Source organism: Drosophila santomea, chromosome 2L, assembly GCF_016746245.2.
Source record: "Drosophila santomea strain STO CAGO 1482 chromosome 2L, Prin_Dsan_1.1, whole genome shotgun sequence".
Taxonomy (NCBI): Eukaryota; Metazoa; Arthropoda; class Insecta; order Diptera; family Drosophilidae; genus Drosophila; species Drosophila santomea.
In genome coordinates, this window is record NC_053016.2 from 11,186,112 (window position 1) to 11,201,293 (window position 15,182).

General features: G+C 40.9%; 2 protein-coding genes across 3 annotated transcripts in view; both read right to left on the reverse strand.

Moving 5' to 3' along the window:
• LOC120443847 (CUGBP Elav-like family member 2) overlaps positions 1-10,837 on the reverse strand; it is a 106,260-nt gene extending 95,423 nt beyond the window's left edge. For both annotated transcript variants that reach the window (XR_005615602.2, XM_039623207.2), the window contains exon 1: positions 10,725-10,837. The gene's annotated coding sequence lies outside the window, so the exon portion shown is untranslated. The remainder of the gene's footprint in view (positions 1-10,724) is intronic.
• On the reverse strand, positions 6,571-10,861 carry LOC120443848 (2',5'-phosphodiesterase 12). Its single transcript, XM_039623209.1, has 3 exons — positions 10,725-10,861; positions 8,768-9,075; positions 6,571-8,709 (listed from the first exon to the last, which is right to left on the reverse strand). Exon 3 carries the CDS (start codon positions 8,639-8,641, stop codon positions 6,836-6,838), a length of 1,806 nt encoding a protein of 601 aa, XP_039479143.1. The 5' UTR covers positions 8,642-8,709; positions 8,768-9,075; positions 10,725-10,861; the 3' UTR covers positions 6,571-6,835.
• Positions 10,862-15,182: the final 4,321 nt, after the last annotated feature.

Here is a 15,182-nt window from a genome sequence, read left to right on the forward strand (position 1 = left end):
CACTCACACAGGGTCCTTTGGCGAAGGTCCTGCAGGAATTGGCTCTCTGTTTACAGGCGGCAAACGTTGTGTGCTAAAACCCCGAGTAAATAATTCGATTCTCTCTGGGATATTTTCTCTCGTTCGCTTTCAGTTCGGTTATCCTGTTCGCCTCTTCTCTTCCACATGTTGCCATCATAGCAACCTGTTAGACTGAGCCCTTAGACTACAACTTCCCCTACGAAAATGGTCAATTGAATTATGAATGAAAAACTGGCTAACTGGAATTTAACGCAGCTCAAGAAGGAAAACAACAAAAGCTTTATCAATTTTAATTGCTTACTAGTTAAGCATAAATGTTTACTTTAAATGTAGTATTATTAAAAAGCTATTACACCAAATCAATATTTATATTGCTTAACTGCATTCCAAAGAAATATAAGAAAAACTATTTAATAGTAAAGTTTTAAAATCTGCAATACAATTGAAACAACTATTGCTAATTTTGCGCATAAGTCAACCATTTTAAAAATGTTTTTATTTTGTCCAGTTTTTATTGAAGAAAGTTAAGGCAGTACTTCCAAAAATTCCAAAAATTGAAATTCAAAAATAAAAACATAAATCGAAATACAAATACAGCTAAGGGAAATTTTATGATTTAAAGAGAAATGTAACCCAACAAAAGAGCGCGCCTGCGTAGGAATTCGTAACGGTAAAGGGAAATTTAGTATTCGAAACGGTTTGGGAAATATTGAATGCTTTAAAAAAGACCAAAACAATAAGTTCTACGCACCAAAACGTAAACAATGAAACATCGAAACAAAAATATTATTAAATATTTGATAAATATGATTAATATTTAAAAAATGTGATTAAAGTTAATATATTTTTTTTTTAATAAATAGCAACAACTAAAGTTTTTGTTATACATTATTTCTTAGGGGTAACGATTTTAGTGTGATTTGGGCATTTGATATAAATACCTATCAAAACTAAGTAAGTAACTAAGTAAGTTAGTAAGTAAGTAAGTAACTAAGTAAGTTCTAAGTAAGGTAAAACTTACAAGTGGGTCCAAATGTATCTTGGAGGATATTCTCCTATAATAGCAGAGGGTTGCTAGCCCCACAAACGGCAACCGACTAACCAAGTGATGGGCATACAACAAGGATAACAGCAAACAAGGACAACAGCCGCAAACGTTGACAACGAACCGTGTGGCCAGCCGAGGAACAAATGCCAGCAACTTTAACCGCGAAAAAACAACAGAGACAAGAAAAAATAACAAAAAGTATTCCTGTGTATGGCAAAAAACCTTATTTCAATACTCTAAATTGTTGTACTAACTGAAACTGTAATCAAATAATACCTTCATAGGCTCTAAAAGAAATTAGTTGATTTTCAGCTTAAACATTTTCTAATTAGGTAAGTGGCTCAATAATATTGTGATACCCGCGAAAAGGGTAAAACCACGTAGCGAAAAGGCTGAATGAATGTGGCAAGTTGAAGTGGAAATGGAATGTATCCAGAATCAGCCAGCAGTGGCAGTGGAAATAGTAATGGAAATGGGAATGGTAGCTGAATGTGGCGATGTTGAGCCTAGACGACAATAAATACGCAACAAAAACTACAACCATAATGGGGAAAGGTGGGAGTAATCAGGTGAGAGGTGGGGGTGAGAAAGAGAACAGCCATAGCAACCCATCTTTGTCCAACTCCCAGAGCCATATCATCGCCGCATCATGATGTAAAAACTTTTCCGGCATGCCGCTTTAACCCGTAGGAAAACCACTAACCCAAGACCCCCGATTTTCCACCTCCCCCAGCGGAGAGTCTGGCCTTTAACACAATTTTTGTTTACAAACTTTTGCTTGTTTGTATATTCCATCCGAACGCAGGGCAGGAGGCAAAGGACCTCGATCCCCGTCCACAAAGGACTTCAATCCCTCACTCCCTCGGCCCCGCGCTCTGTTGACTTTTTCTGCGGCGACGCGACGCCCGCTAAAGTTGCGAAAATTTGGTTTTTTTTTGTTTTTTTTTTTTTTGGATGTACATATATATTTTTTTGTTCTTTCCCTGACGCTTAACAAGAAAATTCCTGATGCGATTATGAGGCTCTTGTTAAGGTGAGCCAGAAAAATGGGAGGCACAACCAGATCGCATGACACAGAGAGTGGAAATTCCTTTGTGGCTGCTCCGGTGGTTTACCGAAGCCAAAAACTTGATTGGGATGCAGTACTTGTCCTGGCTGCTGCTTAACAAATTGAAGAATTTGCTTAATTCTTAATTAAGAACTTTGAATGTTTTTGGTACATAATATATACATAGTATATACCTTAACGCTGAAACTAATTTTCTAGATTTCTAACGAAAATAAATATTTAAGATGAAATCATTTGACAAGTTTTATAGTTTATCAGTTCGCAAAACTTGAAAAAGGAATATTGCATGTCATAAAGAGGACCTCACCTACGTGCCAAAAACAATGTACGAATCAATTAGCCGGCACAGATACTCATAAAATGGCCCCTTGAAAACGTATCGAATTCCAAAAAGGGCAGCTCCTTGGGAGCCCAATAAACTTCTTGAGCATCTGCAAGGAGCGACCGCAGGAAAATGCACTCAAAAGTCTAGGTGACATCCCATACCGCCCCTGCCCCCTGCCCCCTTTCAAGCCGACCACCTTGGCGAGCGACCACACAATGCAATAACGCCGGCAGATTACAAAGTGCACATGTGGTAAGCTCCCGAAGTGCTGGGCGCATTGGGGAGCTACATACGTGGATGCCACTGGAGATGGGCTCTGAAAATCCATGTAAAGAGCAGCGGAAACAAAGCACTTGGAACCTTGCGGTTGAAGCCTTGTGCTCTCTGGTCCTTCAATACCCTTTCCCTTGGGATCATTCGTTGAGAAAACAGGATATTGTATAGATAGTTCTTAAAATTAATAAACGGAATTGCACTAGCAAGTTTTAGTTAAAAATCGCATTTGATCTTGTTTTTATATTTCAATGAAAATTATTACCTAATATTGTATTTTAAACCATATATTTTTATGGAAACTGTGGTCAATCAAATCTGAATTGAGCTAGCATGTGAGTTTTAAGTTTTCTGGTAAATGCATAAACTTAAGCGTACTTTGCAACTCGGCTTCCTGATGATATGTTCCTCCTTCACTTTAGGTGGCATTTCGCCGAACTCCATTAAGTTGACGCGAAGAACTTTGCGTTTGTGGTCGCTGCTTGTTGCTCCTGCCATTGTCCTTCATGTTGTTCGGAGTGTGTCCAAAATGTATCGTTGTCTAAAACTGTCGAGACAGGTCGGCCCCAAGCTTCACAATTGGCACAGGCACTGGGTGGGAGTTGACCTCCACCCAGAGCATTCTCATACCCGTGTTCGTGGGAAGGAACAGACGCCCACAAGGGAGGATATTCCCTTTTCACAGTCCTCGACTTCAATGGGCATTCAAAGGATAGGAAGCTGCTACTCTATTCATATGACTGACCTATGGCAACATCTATTCAAAATCATGAAAGACTTGGGCTGACTTCCTGATGAAAGCTTGACATAAATAAGTCAAATGCAGGACCACGTTGCACGCATTAGTTAATACTTTTCCATAAAGTTGATTAGAAGTACGGCCCCATAACAAGCTGCTGGCTGGTAAAAGTCCTGCGCAGAAAACAAAACAAACTCCGAACTTGCCTAGGTTCCTTTTTTAATGCGACAAAGAGGCAGTGAATGGCACCGGACTTTTCCTTTTTCTCCCAATCTATCCATTCCAATAAGCTGCTACCGGAAAATTTCTGCACAGGGCTTTTTACAAAAAATATCAACGCAGCCTCTGCGGAGAGCAAGCGGATGAACTTGCACACGGCGGGGAATACAGGATCTGAACTGGGAGCAAGGAGCTGAAGGATGAGCCGTCTCCACACACACACATGTACACAAAACATATAAATGGTAGCAAGTTTTTAACAAAACCAACGGAACGGGCAGTGCATTGAGCTCAGGCATTTCCTGCCCCATGCATCCTCAAACAAAATAAGACTGCAGCGGCGCTGCATCGACTATTGGATACCCAGCAGGCAATATGCAAATAGAAAACTATGTATGTGCAAGGGAAGCGCTAAGTGTTGGGAATTTTTCAGACCGACAAAGATCTTTCCACAATGGACACGCATGCATGTATACCCTGCGAGTTTAGAGAACAGGGTACACAAAGGAAGCAACAACGACAACATGTAAAATTATGCGTCAGTAGGAAGGAAAAGTTTATGGGGGAGACCCCAGCAAAGTCGAGGCAAAGAAGATTCGCAGACAGTTACGGTCCAAGTGCATTCAGTGCCCCTCCAACTGGCAGAGGAAAAAGGGGAAAATCACAGGGGGAGCTGGAAAAACAGGCAGGCAAAAGACGAGAAAGAGAAAGAAAGAAAAGAGACGGGGACAGAGCACGCAAATATGCCAAAGCTTGCAGAGACAACAAACAGGAAGTACGCATTTCCTGCACTCGAGAAAAAAAACGCAGATAAAATAAAAACATTCCAAGGAGCAGGAATTGCTGGGAAAATATGGAGAAATCAGGAATGGAATCTGGGGAAAAAGGAAAACGCAGTCGAGACACAGTAGAAATGTCGCGACGACAACTTTTTGACACAAAAGTGCCCGGAAAGCAGTTTTTCTTTAGTTTTCCCAGCCAGTCGCCCTTCGCCGTGAAATTAATTGAAACCGACTAGACCTCTGGGGCAGTGAGCGAATGCGTTGGGAGGCCAGGAGCCAGGTGCAGACTTGATCTTGACACTGTCCCCTGGCGATGTCCCTGAATTTTCCAAGTACCACAGCTCCCTCTTCTGCCCACTTTAATTACAAGTGACCCTGCAATCGCAGAAGAGCGCTGGCTTTTATAACGCAACAGAAGTTTTAAATTGTATTGCATATTTCTCAAAAGAACTAATAACCTTTTTTCATTATAAATTATAAAAATTCATGACAAATATTCGCAATATTTTTCAACCAGTTTAATGGTTTAAATCTTGGTCAGCGAATTTGCTTACTCAGCAGTGCCCTTCACTTCGCCCACCGAATGAGTTTGTTGTCTCAGGTTGACCTCGTCGAGATTAAGTGGGCGTTTAATTTGGCAACTTGCAACTTGCCCCCGGAAAACCCAAACCAACACCCCACCCCTCCCCGCAAATCCCATTGCTCAGCACCCTCGTCTATGAAAATACTGCGTTAATGTAATCCACGCTCCTGGCATTTTCGTATGCTTCCGTTTGCTTTTTCTTCGTTGTTTTTTTATTTTTCGGGGGTATTTTCCACTTTTTTTTTGCAGAGCTTTGTCCTTGGCAGTTGCCTCGTAACTTTGCCACTTGGATGATCTCTCCCCTGCTGTTATGCTATTTTAGCTTAATCAACAAAGTAAATAAAATGTCCTGGCGATGACCCTTGGCTGGAGGTTATTTTTCTGTCATTTTTTATGAACTCAATGTACGAAATGAGTAACGTAAATAAATAAATATGTATGTTTAGCATTACCGTTTGTGCATAAATGTGGATTTTTATAGTGCAAGCAATCGGAAGTAATAAGTAAAGAAATTAATGAACGGATTTTGTTTGAAATACATGCATAAATATTCACTACTTCCCACTCAACCATACCCACAACTCATTAAAATCTTTTGAATTTGCTCTACACATGTTGCCATGGAAAAATCAGAACTAAATCAAGCGAATTCACTTTGATGTGCAATAACAATATGCCTCGTATGAGCAGGAAAATGAGGAGCTAAAGCAAACCAAACCAAACCAAACCGAGAGTGGAAAGCTGAGCTTCTATTTTCCCATTCCCAGTTTCCTCGCTGCAAGAAGTTAGTTGTCAACACGGTGCCACGTAATTATAGAGTTGCAGGGCTTATAGAACACCACACGAACGGCTACAGGTGGAGAAAAATTAATAGCACTTCTTTGTATGCATCTTTGTGCATATTCACCTTTATTAAATAAAGTTAAATTAGAATTTAAAGCCATTTATAGGATGCTATTGTATTATAGATATTTTTAAAAATATTAAGTTGTAATATATTCATAAATAATATGGTTTATCTAAGACAAAAGGGACAAAAGGTAAGTTGAAATGCGAGCACTATTACTTTCAACGCGAGTGTGACGCACACATCGGGCCACATTTCATTTGCTTTCTAATAATTTCTGTGGAAAATTCCGATTGCACATGTGGGACTTTATATTGGCAGCACTGTGGAAACCAATTAAAATGCTGCACTGGCTCTGATTATGGCCAACGGCAACTTTGTGGGGGAGTGGCGGCGTGAATAGATTGGTATGTGTCAACTAAGTGCAGTTAATTAGTGCGAAAATCACTTCAGTTGGCTTGGGATATTTTTTTTTCCACTCGGATTTCATTTCAGCTTTTCGCGCCATTGTTGTTGGCGCCACCTCCTCGACGGAGCGTTTTTCCTTGGCGAATTTTCACGTTAATTGCTCTGCGTCCTGCAATCAGCCGGAAAACAGGAGCAGAAGCCCTGAAATCCTGCTCCTTGCAGGCGAGCTAAGCCACTCAGGGATTTACTCAATTTGTTGTCACTTCATTCCGCAATTTATTTCGGTTTATTTTCCTTGTTCTACTCTCGCTTAAATCTACGCAGTTATTTGTTTATTTCCCATTCTTAAAAGGGACAAATATTACTTATTTGTTACTTTGTAAATAAAGAAGAGTGTATATTTAGAAGTGTCGCAAGTATCGTATCGCATTACATTTAAGCATAGTATTTGGCTTTCTAATATATTTATTTATGCTGAGAAATCCCCGAGATATTCTAAATGCATTATGCAGTACCCAAATTTAAGGATCTGACTTAAACTTAAGATCGGCTACAAGAGCCACATGATCGGATGGAAAAACAGCCGATGGTATCGCAGCGTTGGCTTTCAGCTCCTCCTCTGTTGGCAGTGGAACCACCTTCAGCAACTCGAAGCGATCGTTTTGGTAGAATACGTAGTCCAAGCAACCCGAAAACAGGGTGGTGTAGTGTGTATACTCCGGTGCCCCGTAAGCAGACCCCATTTTAAATGGCTGTGAGAGCTCGACATTCGAAACAGCCTGCTCGGAATTGCTTCGCCAATCCTCCAGAGTTCTTTCCGCGAGCTGCTCCGTCATCAACTTGTAGATTCCACACTCGGGAACGCTATTAAAATCGCCACAAAATATCAGTCCAATGTTCTTGGGGCTACTAATATTAAAGTCCTTCAATGCTTTGCTAACTGAGTGCTCGACAAAGAGCATGGAAAATCCCATTTGCAGCAGTCGAATGTGATCTGCATCCGGATGGAAATATAAATGCGTGTTGGCCACCAGCACGTAGTTATCGGTGTCCTTGATCCTGAGCAAACAAGTTTGCAGAGTGGTGGACCGATCACAGATTCGTTCTGCTAATTGTGCGTTAACTTTGACCTTATTCCAGAGGCTTTCAAACACGGGCAGTACGGGGATGTTGGATCCCAAATGCAGAACCTGGCTGTCCAAGAGCTCAAAGCGCGAGTTCCGATAGAAAATGGCCACTCCCTCGGCACATTTGCCCTTGGGGGCCATTACGCCGTGATAGTTATACGGAGGTTGTTCCAGGATTTCCTTTAAATCAAAGTCGAATATCCGCTGATCGACCTCTTGTAGGCAGAGAATATCGGCGTTGTAGCCGATGATCTCGTTGATGAAGAGCGGTTTCCTGTAGTCCATTTGCAGATACTTTGCTGGGCAATAGGAGAACAGAGTGCTGCCGGCATAGTCACTACTGGCATACAGATCGGCCAACAGATTGTAGGACACCACCCGCATCTCATGGGGTGCGCTCAAAGAGTTCGGTGTGTGCCTGTGGCGATCTTGGAATGGACAGGATCCGGGAGATTCCAGCACCGCCGAGTTGGATATCTTCTCCACCACCGGACCAGCCACTCCCTGTGCATTTCCCGGCGTTACCACGAACTTCAGATGGTAACCAACGTCCTCCGGCGCCACCAGATACTGAAATCCCTCTCCGCACACCGCCCAATCGACGTCGGTGGGTCTCTTGGCCTTGGACCAAACTGCTTTGCTGAACTGGCGTTCTCCGAATTGTATCTGCACATTGGTCGGATAGGTAACGAATCCCGCCAATATACACGAGGGCAACTTAAGGGCTGAAATCCACGGCGGATTGAACACCAAATCGTAGACTGTGTCCAGCACCTGCAGCTTCACGTTGCTGACATCCTGGGCGAGTAGATCGCCAAAGGTCAATTCACTTAGTTTGCCATCGTAACTGCTGTTCAGGAGTTTAACATTGATTTCGGCGGGTGGTTTTGTTTTCAGTTTCTTGCACGACTTGGCCAGCCTGCTTTGAATATTGCTCTGAATCCGGGCCAGAATCGCATCGATGGGCTCGTTCATTTGGCGACGGAAATTGAATTCCCGGTCTATCTTCAAGTTCGCATTCACAAAGCGAAACACAATGTCCAGTTCCTTGCTATCACTTGCGTTTCTGAAGTAAACCTTCTCCATTTTGCCAGCGAAAGTGCCACAAAATCTGGACAACAGTGCAACTCTAGTTCTTTTTCCGACTGTGTTTTTTACCAAAGAAAATGCCAGACTTTTGGAACCTTGCATAAAACCCATCAAAGTTGCAAGTTGGTTGAAGATCGGTGTTGCATAAAGGGGACTTCCCCCCGTTTTTAACGATTAATCTGCAAAACACTTAAGTTAGCCCACTGAACTTGGTGCACAGACTTTGCATCAACTCACTTGGCAGATTTAGTTGCGAAATCAGTCACTTTCAGTTAGTTTTACACCTTTTAGAACCGGCTGACAGTCGTTTTGCACCAAAACACCGCAGAAATCGAGGGAAAGTGCGCCGATTTCGATAAAACTAAGAGAGTTTTCCACTTTTTCGCTCTGCCACGCTGCGATCAGCTGTTGTGTTTGCCATTCACAGCGCAGTGCACCGCATGCTCGGCATGGAGAAACAGCTGATCTTGAGAGAGCTTGGCCAGCAGCACCGTTAAAGCTCTAGCGCAAAAGCTTTTTTATGCAAGCTTTGCTTACTTTCAAATCTTGGAAGCAAAAAATTACTGTAATATTCCAGGTACTTAATTTTTTAAATTAATAAAGCTGATTAAAAACAAAGTTACTTTGATTTCAAAATCAACGCCCTCTTGAAAATTAAACAATGTTTCGTTTTAAATTAGTAAATTATATCATGAAGCAAAAAAAATGAAGATGTGCAACATTCAATTCGTTAAATTGGTATTATTAAGATTAACATTAAAATTCATTATTTTTGGTATCCCAAATATCCCATTCATCTGAAGTTTATAATATTTATACCAGCTTCAGCGTGCAATTTGGAACTCTCTTATTCGCAAGAAATACACCCGAACTGAACGATAAAACCTTATATTTCACATCAGGCGAAACTATTTCCACGGCAAGCGTCATAAACATTAAGCTAAGTGTTACGATCCAAATGAGACATGCTGCCCAAACGAAAGAAACTCAACTTTCGGCCAAGTTAGGAAGGGACAACTGAGACGAAGGCCATAAAAATTCGAAACAGAAGCCAGATCATATGTGTGGGGCGTATTTGGAAAAGGGGGTGGCCAGTGGGCATAGGTGCCATACATAGGTGGGCATAGGTAGGGAGCACACAAGTGCATGAAACGCCGAAACAAGCCAAGAGTTGACTTGGCCAGGCCAAGAAGGAATTGGCTTGGCCCCGAAACAGAGTCAACAACTGTGCGCCACACAAGAGTTTGCCAAAAAGATTGCACTACGAATAAGAGAAAAAAAAAGGAAAGAAAAATCGCATAAAACTCTATAAAGGACACAGAGGACCGAAAAGGACAACAACCTGACTGGCAGGGCAAACGAAACCAATTGAAGAAATGTTGCTGACACCAAAAACGAAACTGCAGCAAGACGCCGATGATGAGGATGAGCCAGGGAATGAGTCTAAGCCCGAGGATGCAGAGGATGCTGAGAGTAGAGCATCCTTTGGCCATCGAAGTTGAGGATGTGGAGAATGTAGAGGATGTGGAGCAGAAGCGGCAAGGACAACAACGAAATTAGTTAGCACTTGAGAGAAAGCAGCTTTGGCTCAGCTCCAGCACTCGTTGCTGGCTTACAACACCTGCGGGAGAGGACGAGGACTCCTTGCTGCTCCTTCCGCTCGCTCCTTTCTTATTGACCCGAACTAGAGATGGCCGAAAAACATCGATTAGGCACGGTGCATTGGTGAAAGACTAGAAACTAACTATAAGTCATTGAAGAGTGATACATTTGAAATGGTATTTGTATAAGATGAACACATCTAAGCATTAAATTTATTTTCATTTAAAGCAAAAATTGGGCTAGTGCCACACTTGCAAGTTGCAACATCGTTAGCTCATCTTCAACAGAAGTGGTGAAAAACAAGTTCCAAGAGGCAGGCGGCAGCAATTAAATAGCTTCGAGCACTCCGAACTCAATTGCAGCAATTTCAATAACCGTCGAGGACACTCAAAGGACAGCAAGGTCCTTGCGATAATCTGTCATGCAGCGAGGAAGCCCAACAGCGAGGAAGTCCCACACACCCCCCACACCCACAACACACAGCACACCAACCCACTTTCCATTCACACCCAAGGACAACTAGAATATCCGCTTTTGGGTCTAGGGTCTAGAATCTGGGATCTGGACACTCGAGAAACTTTCTCGCACTCACCTATTTCACTTGCTGCAGAAATTGGTTATATTTCTGCTTTTTTTCCTCTTTACACTTGTAGGATTTTGTAGCCGAAAGCAGAGAACTGGGCTATTCCATTTGTAGTCTTGTTGGGCTAACTACTTTGTATATTTTTTTGTAGATTTTCTTCTTAAGTATTATTGATAAAAGCATGGGAAGAGTGACGCGGTACGGCCGAAAGGTTAACACATTGAGAATTTTGCCACCAAGAAGCCGAAAAATTGATGAACTTTTATAAAATTATATGTACGCTACACAATCTGATTTGGAAACACTACAACTAAAAATTTATATTGAAACGATTTGACAAGCTGTCTGGTCAGCCAACTGAGATACAAAAATTCCACTTCTTCTTTTTAATTTAAGTAAATATTGCTAAATTTTCAAAAAAAATATTTTAAATTGCGAAACATGAAACAAGGTTTTCAATTAAACGCCATTGATTACTATCACTGATTCATATGAGTCGCTCAGCTCAGCAAATCGAACGTTTGACATTAGCAATAAATGAGTCAACAAATATAAAAGTTTTGCCAAGAAAGTAATTTGCTAAAATTGGCGATTCGAAAAGAAAGTCAAGAGGGTGAGCGAAAAATACCCCAAAGAAATTCAATGAGGCTGAAAATTTCCTGGCCCGATGCCAATTGAAGGCAAGGAAACAAAACAAAACTCGAGTTTCTAATCAATTAAAAAATACAACCGGCGGGGCCAGGGGAAAATCAAGAGGGGGGGGCGAAGGGAACGATTTTCGGCAATAAATAAATTACAACCAGCAGGCAGTCAAAGCGATTAAATTGATGGGGTGGCGGTGGCTTGCAGGAGTATCTCGTGCCGAAGAAAGTACAAAACTTCACTACGTCGGCTGCAATTTTAATTACGCCTGCGATAGGAGCAGGTCGCAAGTAATGGGAAGGCAACCAGTCACGAGGTGCACGAACTCGTCTCGACTGTGGGAGTGCCCTGTAACCTATTGCCTTCTTTGTAAAAAGTGTAGAAAACTATTTGTTGGTTGATTAAATTGACTCTTTCTTTAAAGTGCTCATAAATATACTAAACAAAACGTTGCGAAGTGGTTGTAGATTTAACCCTTTTACTAATATACCCTCAACAAAGACCATAATCATATTAAAATTTCCAAATTCCTAATATGATATACACGTATCTGATTTAATACTTTTGTGTAGTATCATTAACAAAAGGACGACATTAAATACTTTTCTAAAAAAAGTACCTTTTAAATTGTGAATTTTTAAACAAAAACTTTTAACTTCCTTTGCCGTAAAGCCACTATTACAGGGTATAGCAGGGCGAAAGGCGCCGAGTCGACTAATCCTTTGGCAAAGACTTTGACAGTTGTCTTAGATTGCGCAACAACAAAGCCGAGAAGCACAATAACATCTTCATCATTGTCATTATCATTGTTTCCAGCACTGTGGGATGAAAAAGTACAATAAACAAAAGCAAACGAAGGAACAACAAACAACAAACATTATCGCACATCATTATCGTTGTCATTCAGGGAGCGTTCCAGCTTAAAAACACACCCAACCCACCAGGCCAACAAGTATGTATATATACATAGATATATACGAGTGTATATACATTTGCTTTATTTTGGTGTTTAGTTAGTTTTTATGAGCGTCATTATTTTCGCTTGCCATGGCGCTAAGCATCTTAAGTGGCTCCTCCTCCCGCATTTTTCCGCACTTTCTAGTGGGGAGCACTTCCAGCACTTTCCTTGTGTATTTGTTTGCATAGGCGCAAAATGTCTTCGTCAACTTTTGACGATTTTATAATTTAACTTTTGCCGGCAGCTTCTCCCCCACTTCCGCCTGCCGGTTTTTCCTCTTCCTAGTTTCGAAAACAACTTAATAATAAGTGAGTGCTGAGTGCAGAGTGCTGGTTGGAGGAAAGTTGACTTGGTTAGAGAAAGACGCCTCCAATTAAGGTGGCACAACCGAGGCTTTGTGTTTTTGTTGGGTCTTTTGGGCCAGGCAATTATTACAGGGGATCTCCACCATGGTGGGCTGCATTTAGAAAGTTTTCTGTGCGGAAATAATTGTCAAGGATAACCATGGTAATTGTTGGGAAAGGAAAAACTGGCAACTGGTAAACTAGAAAGCAAAGACATGACTGCGATCATTGTTGTCAGTTGCTCACAGAACTCTTAGCAAAATGCTTCTAAATAGGGGCATTGCAAATGCAAGAAGCCAATACGAAAGTATTTTATGAAGGCAATTTATCATTTACTGGATAACATAAATAAATAAATACTTGTCAAGCAATCCAGCGCCAATACGAATGTTTTTAAAGATCTAGCTAATTTTATTCTATTTTTAAAACTTATTCTAGGAACATAACCCAGTGACATTAAAGGCTTCTTAATATAGAAAATAAAATAAATGGGATTGGAGGAAACAATATTCTCTTTTGAATAACATCTAAGACATCTGGAAGTGAAGTCCACTACTTATACCTGAGCTTACTCACCTGTTAAGCTAACCCGAAATGGTTGTTACCAAACTTAAATTAGGACCTCAAACTTTACTGTAAATTAGCTAATTTGATAAAGGTAAGAGGACTGGCCATCTGTGAAGGCATAACGAATTAAATGCCACAGTTGATACAGCCGTTTGCATACATCACTCCCAGGCATCGTCATCAATATAAATTTGTTTTGTCAGAGCTGCTTTCTGTTGTAAATATCGAACAAATGGCTTGGAACACAAGTGAAGCATATGTTAAAAGCTGGAGGAGTAGAATCCGAAAAGCGTAAACAAGCAGCTTTTCATGTTTGACATGCGTTAGGGAAGAAATGAAGGAACTAAGAACCCACAGATACATTGGCCACATATTACAAAAGTCAAGCAAGTAAGAACAATAAAAAGACGTACAAAACAATGACAATTCACAAAAAAGACAAAGTAAAGAACACTGGAGGCCACGCCGCAAAAGGTTGCTAGCAAGTGAACGGAAAAGAATCTTTAAGCTTCTTTTTTATCTTCGCCACGAATACTAAACTTCATATGCCAAGGACTGGAGGGATCACGCCCCCTTTCGTTACCATAATAATGAAACATCTATAAATTGCCAGCCACTTGCATCGATTCCCTTCTGCTCCGCAGCTTTCCCTTCTGCTCGGCGATGTCCTCCGGAGAACCATAAATAATATTATTATGGCTCCAGGAGGCAACTTGTATTTGTCAAAGCAAACAGTACTGCTCAACTGGAGCTGGAGCTGGAGCAGGAGCTGGAAGAATCCTATCCGATCCCCTCATTTGGTGCCATGCCCTCCCTTGTTAACGGCATTATTATTGGCAGCCATTATTCATGCAACAAGTGATGCTCAGTGGCAGAGCGGCGACTTCCGTCTAATTACGGCTAATTGAATGGCCCTAAGTTCCGGGATTTGCCAATTGATTTGTAGTGGGATTTCCGTAAAATATGACAGTCTACATGCAGTGTATGTTCCATCGCTGGTATTTAAATATCAATGTTGCAACTACAATTATTTATTGTTCCAGCCAGATAATCCTGATTATAAAATATGAATGCCACAAATTAAACAAAACAAATCTATTAATTCACATGTGAGTATTAAAGATAGTTTTTCCGTACGTTGCAAACGTTGCAAAGTATTTGCGAAAAACACAAATGTATCTATAAACTGAATAAAAACTTGTGAAATTAATCTGTCACCCGAGGAAAGCCGATGTGCACATAGCGACATTTTAATCAATTATTATGCCATAAAAAAGTAAACACTGTGCTGAGGATAAGGAAACCTTTATTGGCACATCGACGGCAAATAAAAAACCACAGCATCAACATGAACAACAACAAATAGGCGAAAACAGATAACAGATAACCCAAGCAACAGAGATTTATTGCATCTATAAGCACATTTATAGACTTTGGTGTACGTACATATATACATATATTCGCTGATTTATATAGCCGAGTTAAACCCATGTGGTTTATAATGAGACAACACGGTTAAATGAGGTTAGAGTTGCGTTCGGTTTTGGCCACAAATTGCCCAAATTTCCAAAATTACCAGATAAGCACAACGCATAACTTAAGGGCTTAATTATAAAGATACTCCACTCGACTCGAGGTGTACTCACATAAGACTCGGATGCATGTAGGACACAGACAGTTATAGTAAATGATAGCTGCGATATCGAAATATATATTTGAATAGATACCAAGAAACCCACAAAGAAAGCAAAACAGTCACTTTTTTTTACGTTTTACGGGAGACGTGACGTGACGTGACGTTACGCTACGCTACGAGACGTAATGACATAAGCGTACAATACTTTCGTTTTTCTATTTTTCAACTGCGTTAACGTCCACGACAATTACGGCACTTTTCCAAGTAATTTTCCAGCGAATTGAAAGTACACTTATAAAATTTTCAGTTTTTTTAAGAAG

What these genes read in the sequence shown, in the direction of transcription:
- LOC120443848 (XM_039623209.1), bottom strand. Translation starts at nt 8,641, where the DNA reads ATGGGTTTTATGCAAGGTTCCAAAAGTCTGGCATTTTCTTTGGTAAAA.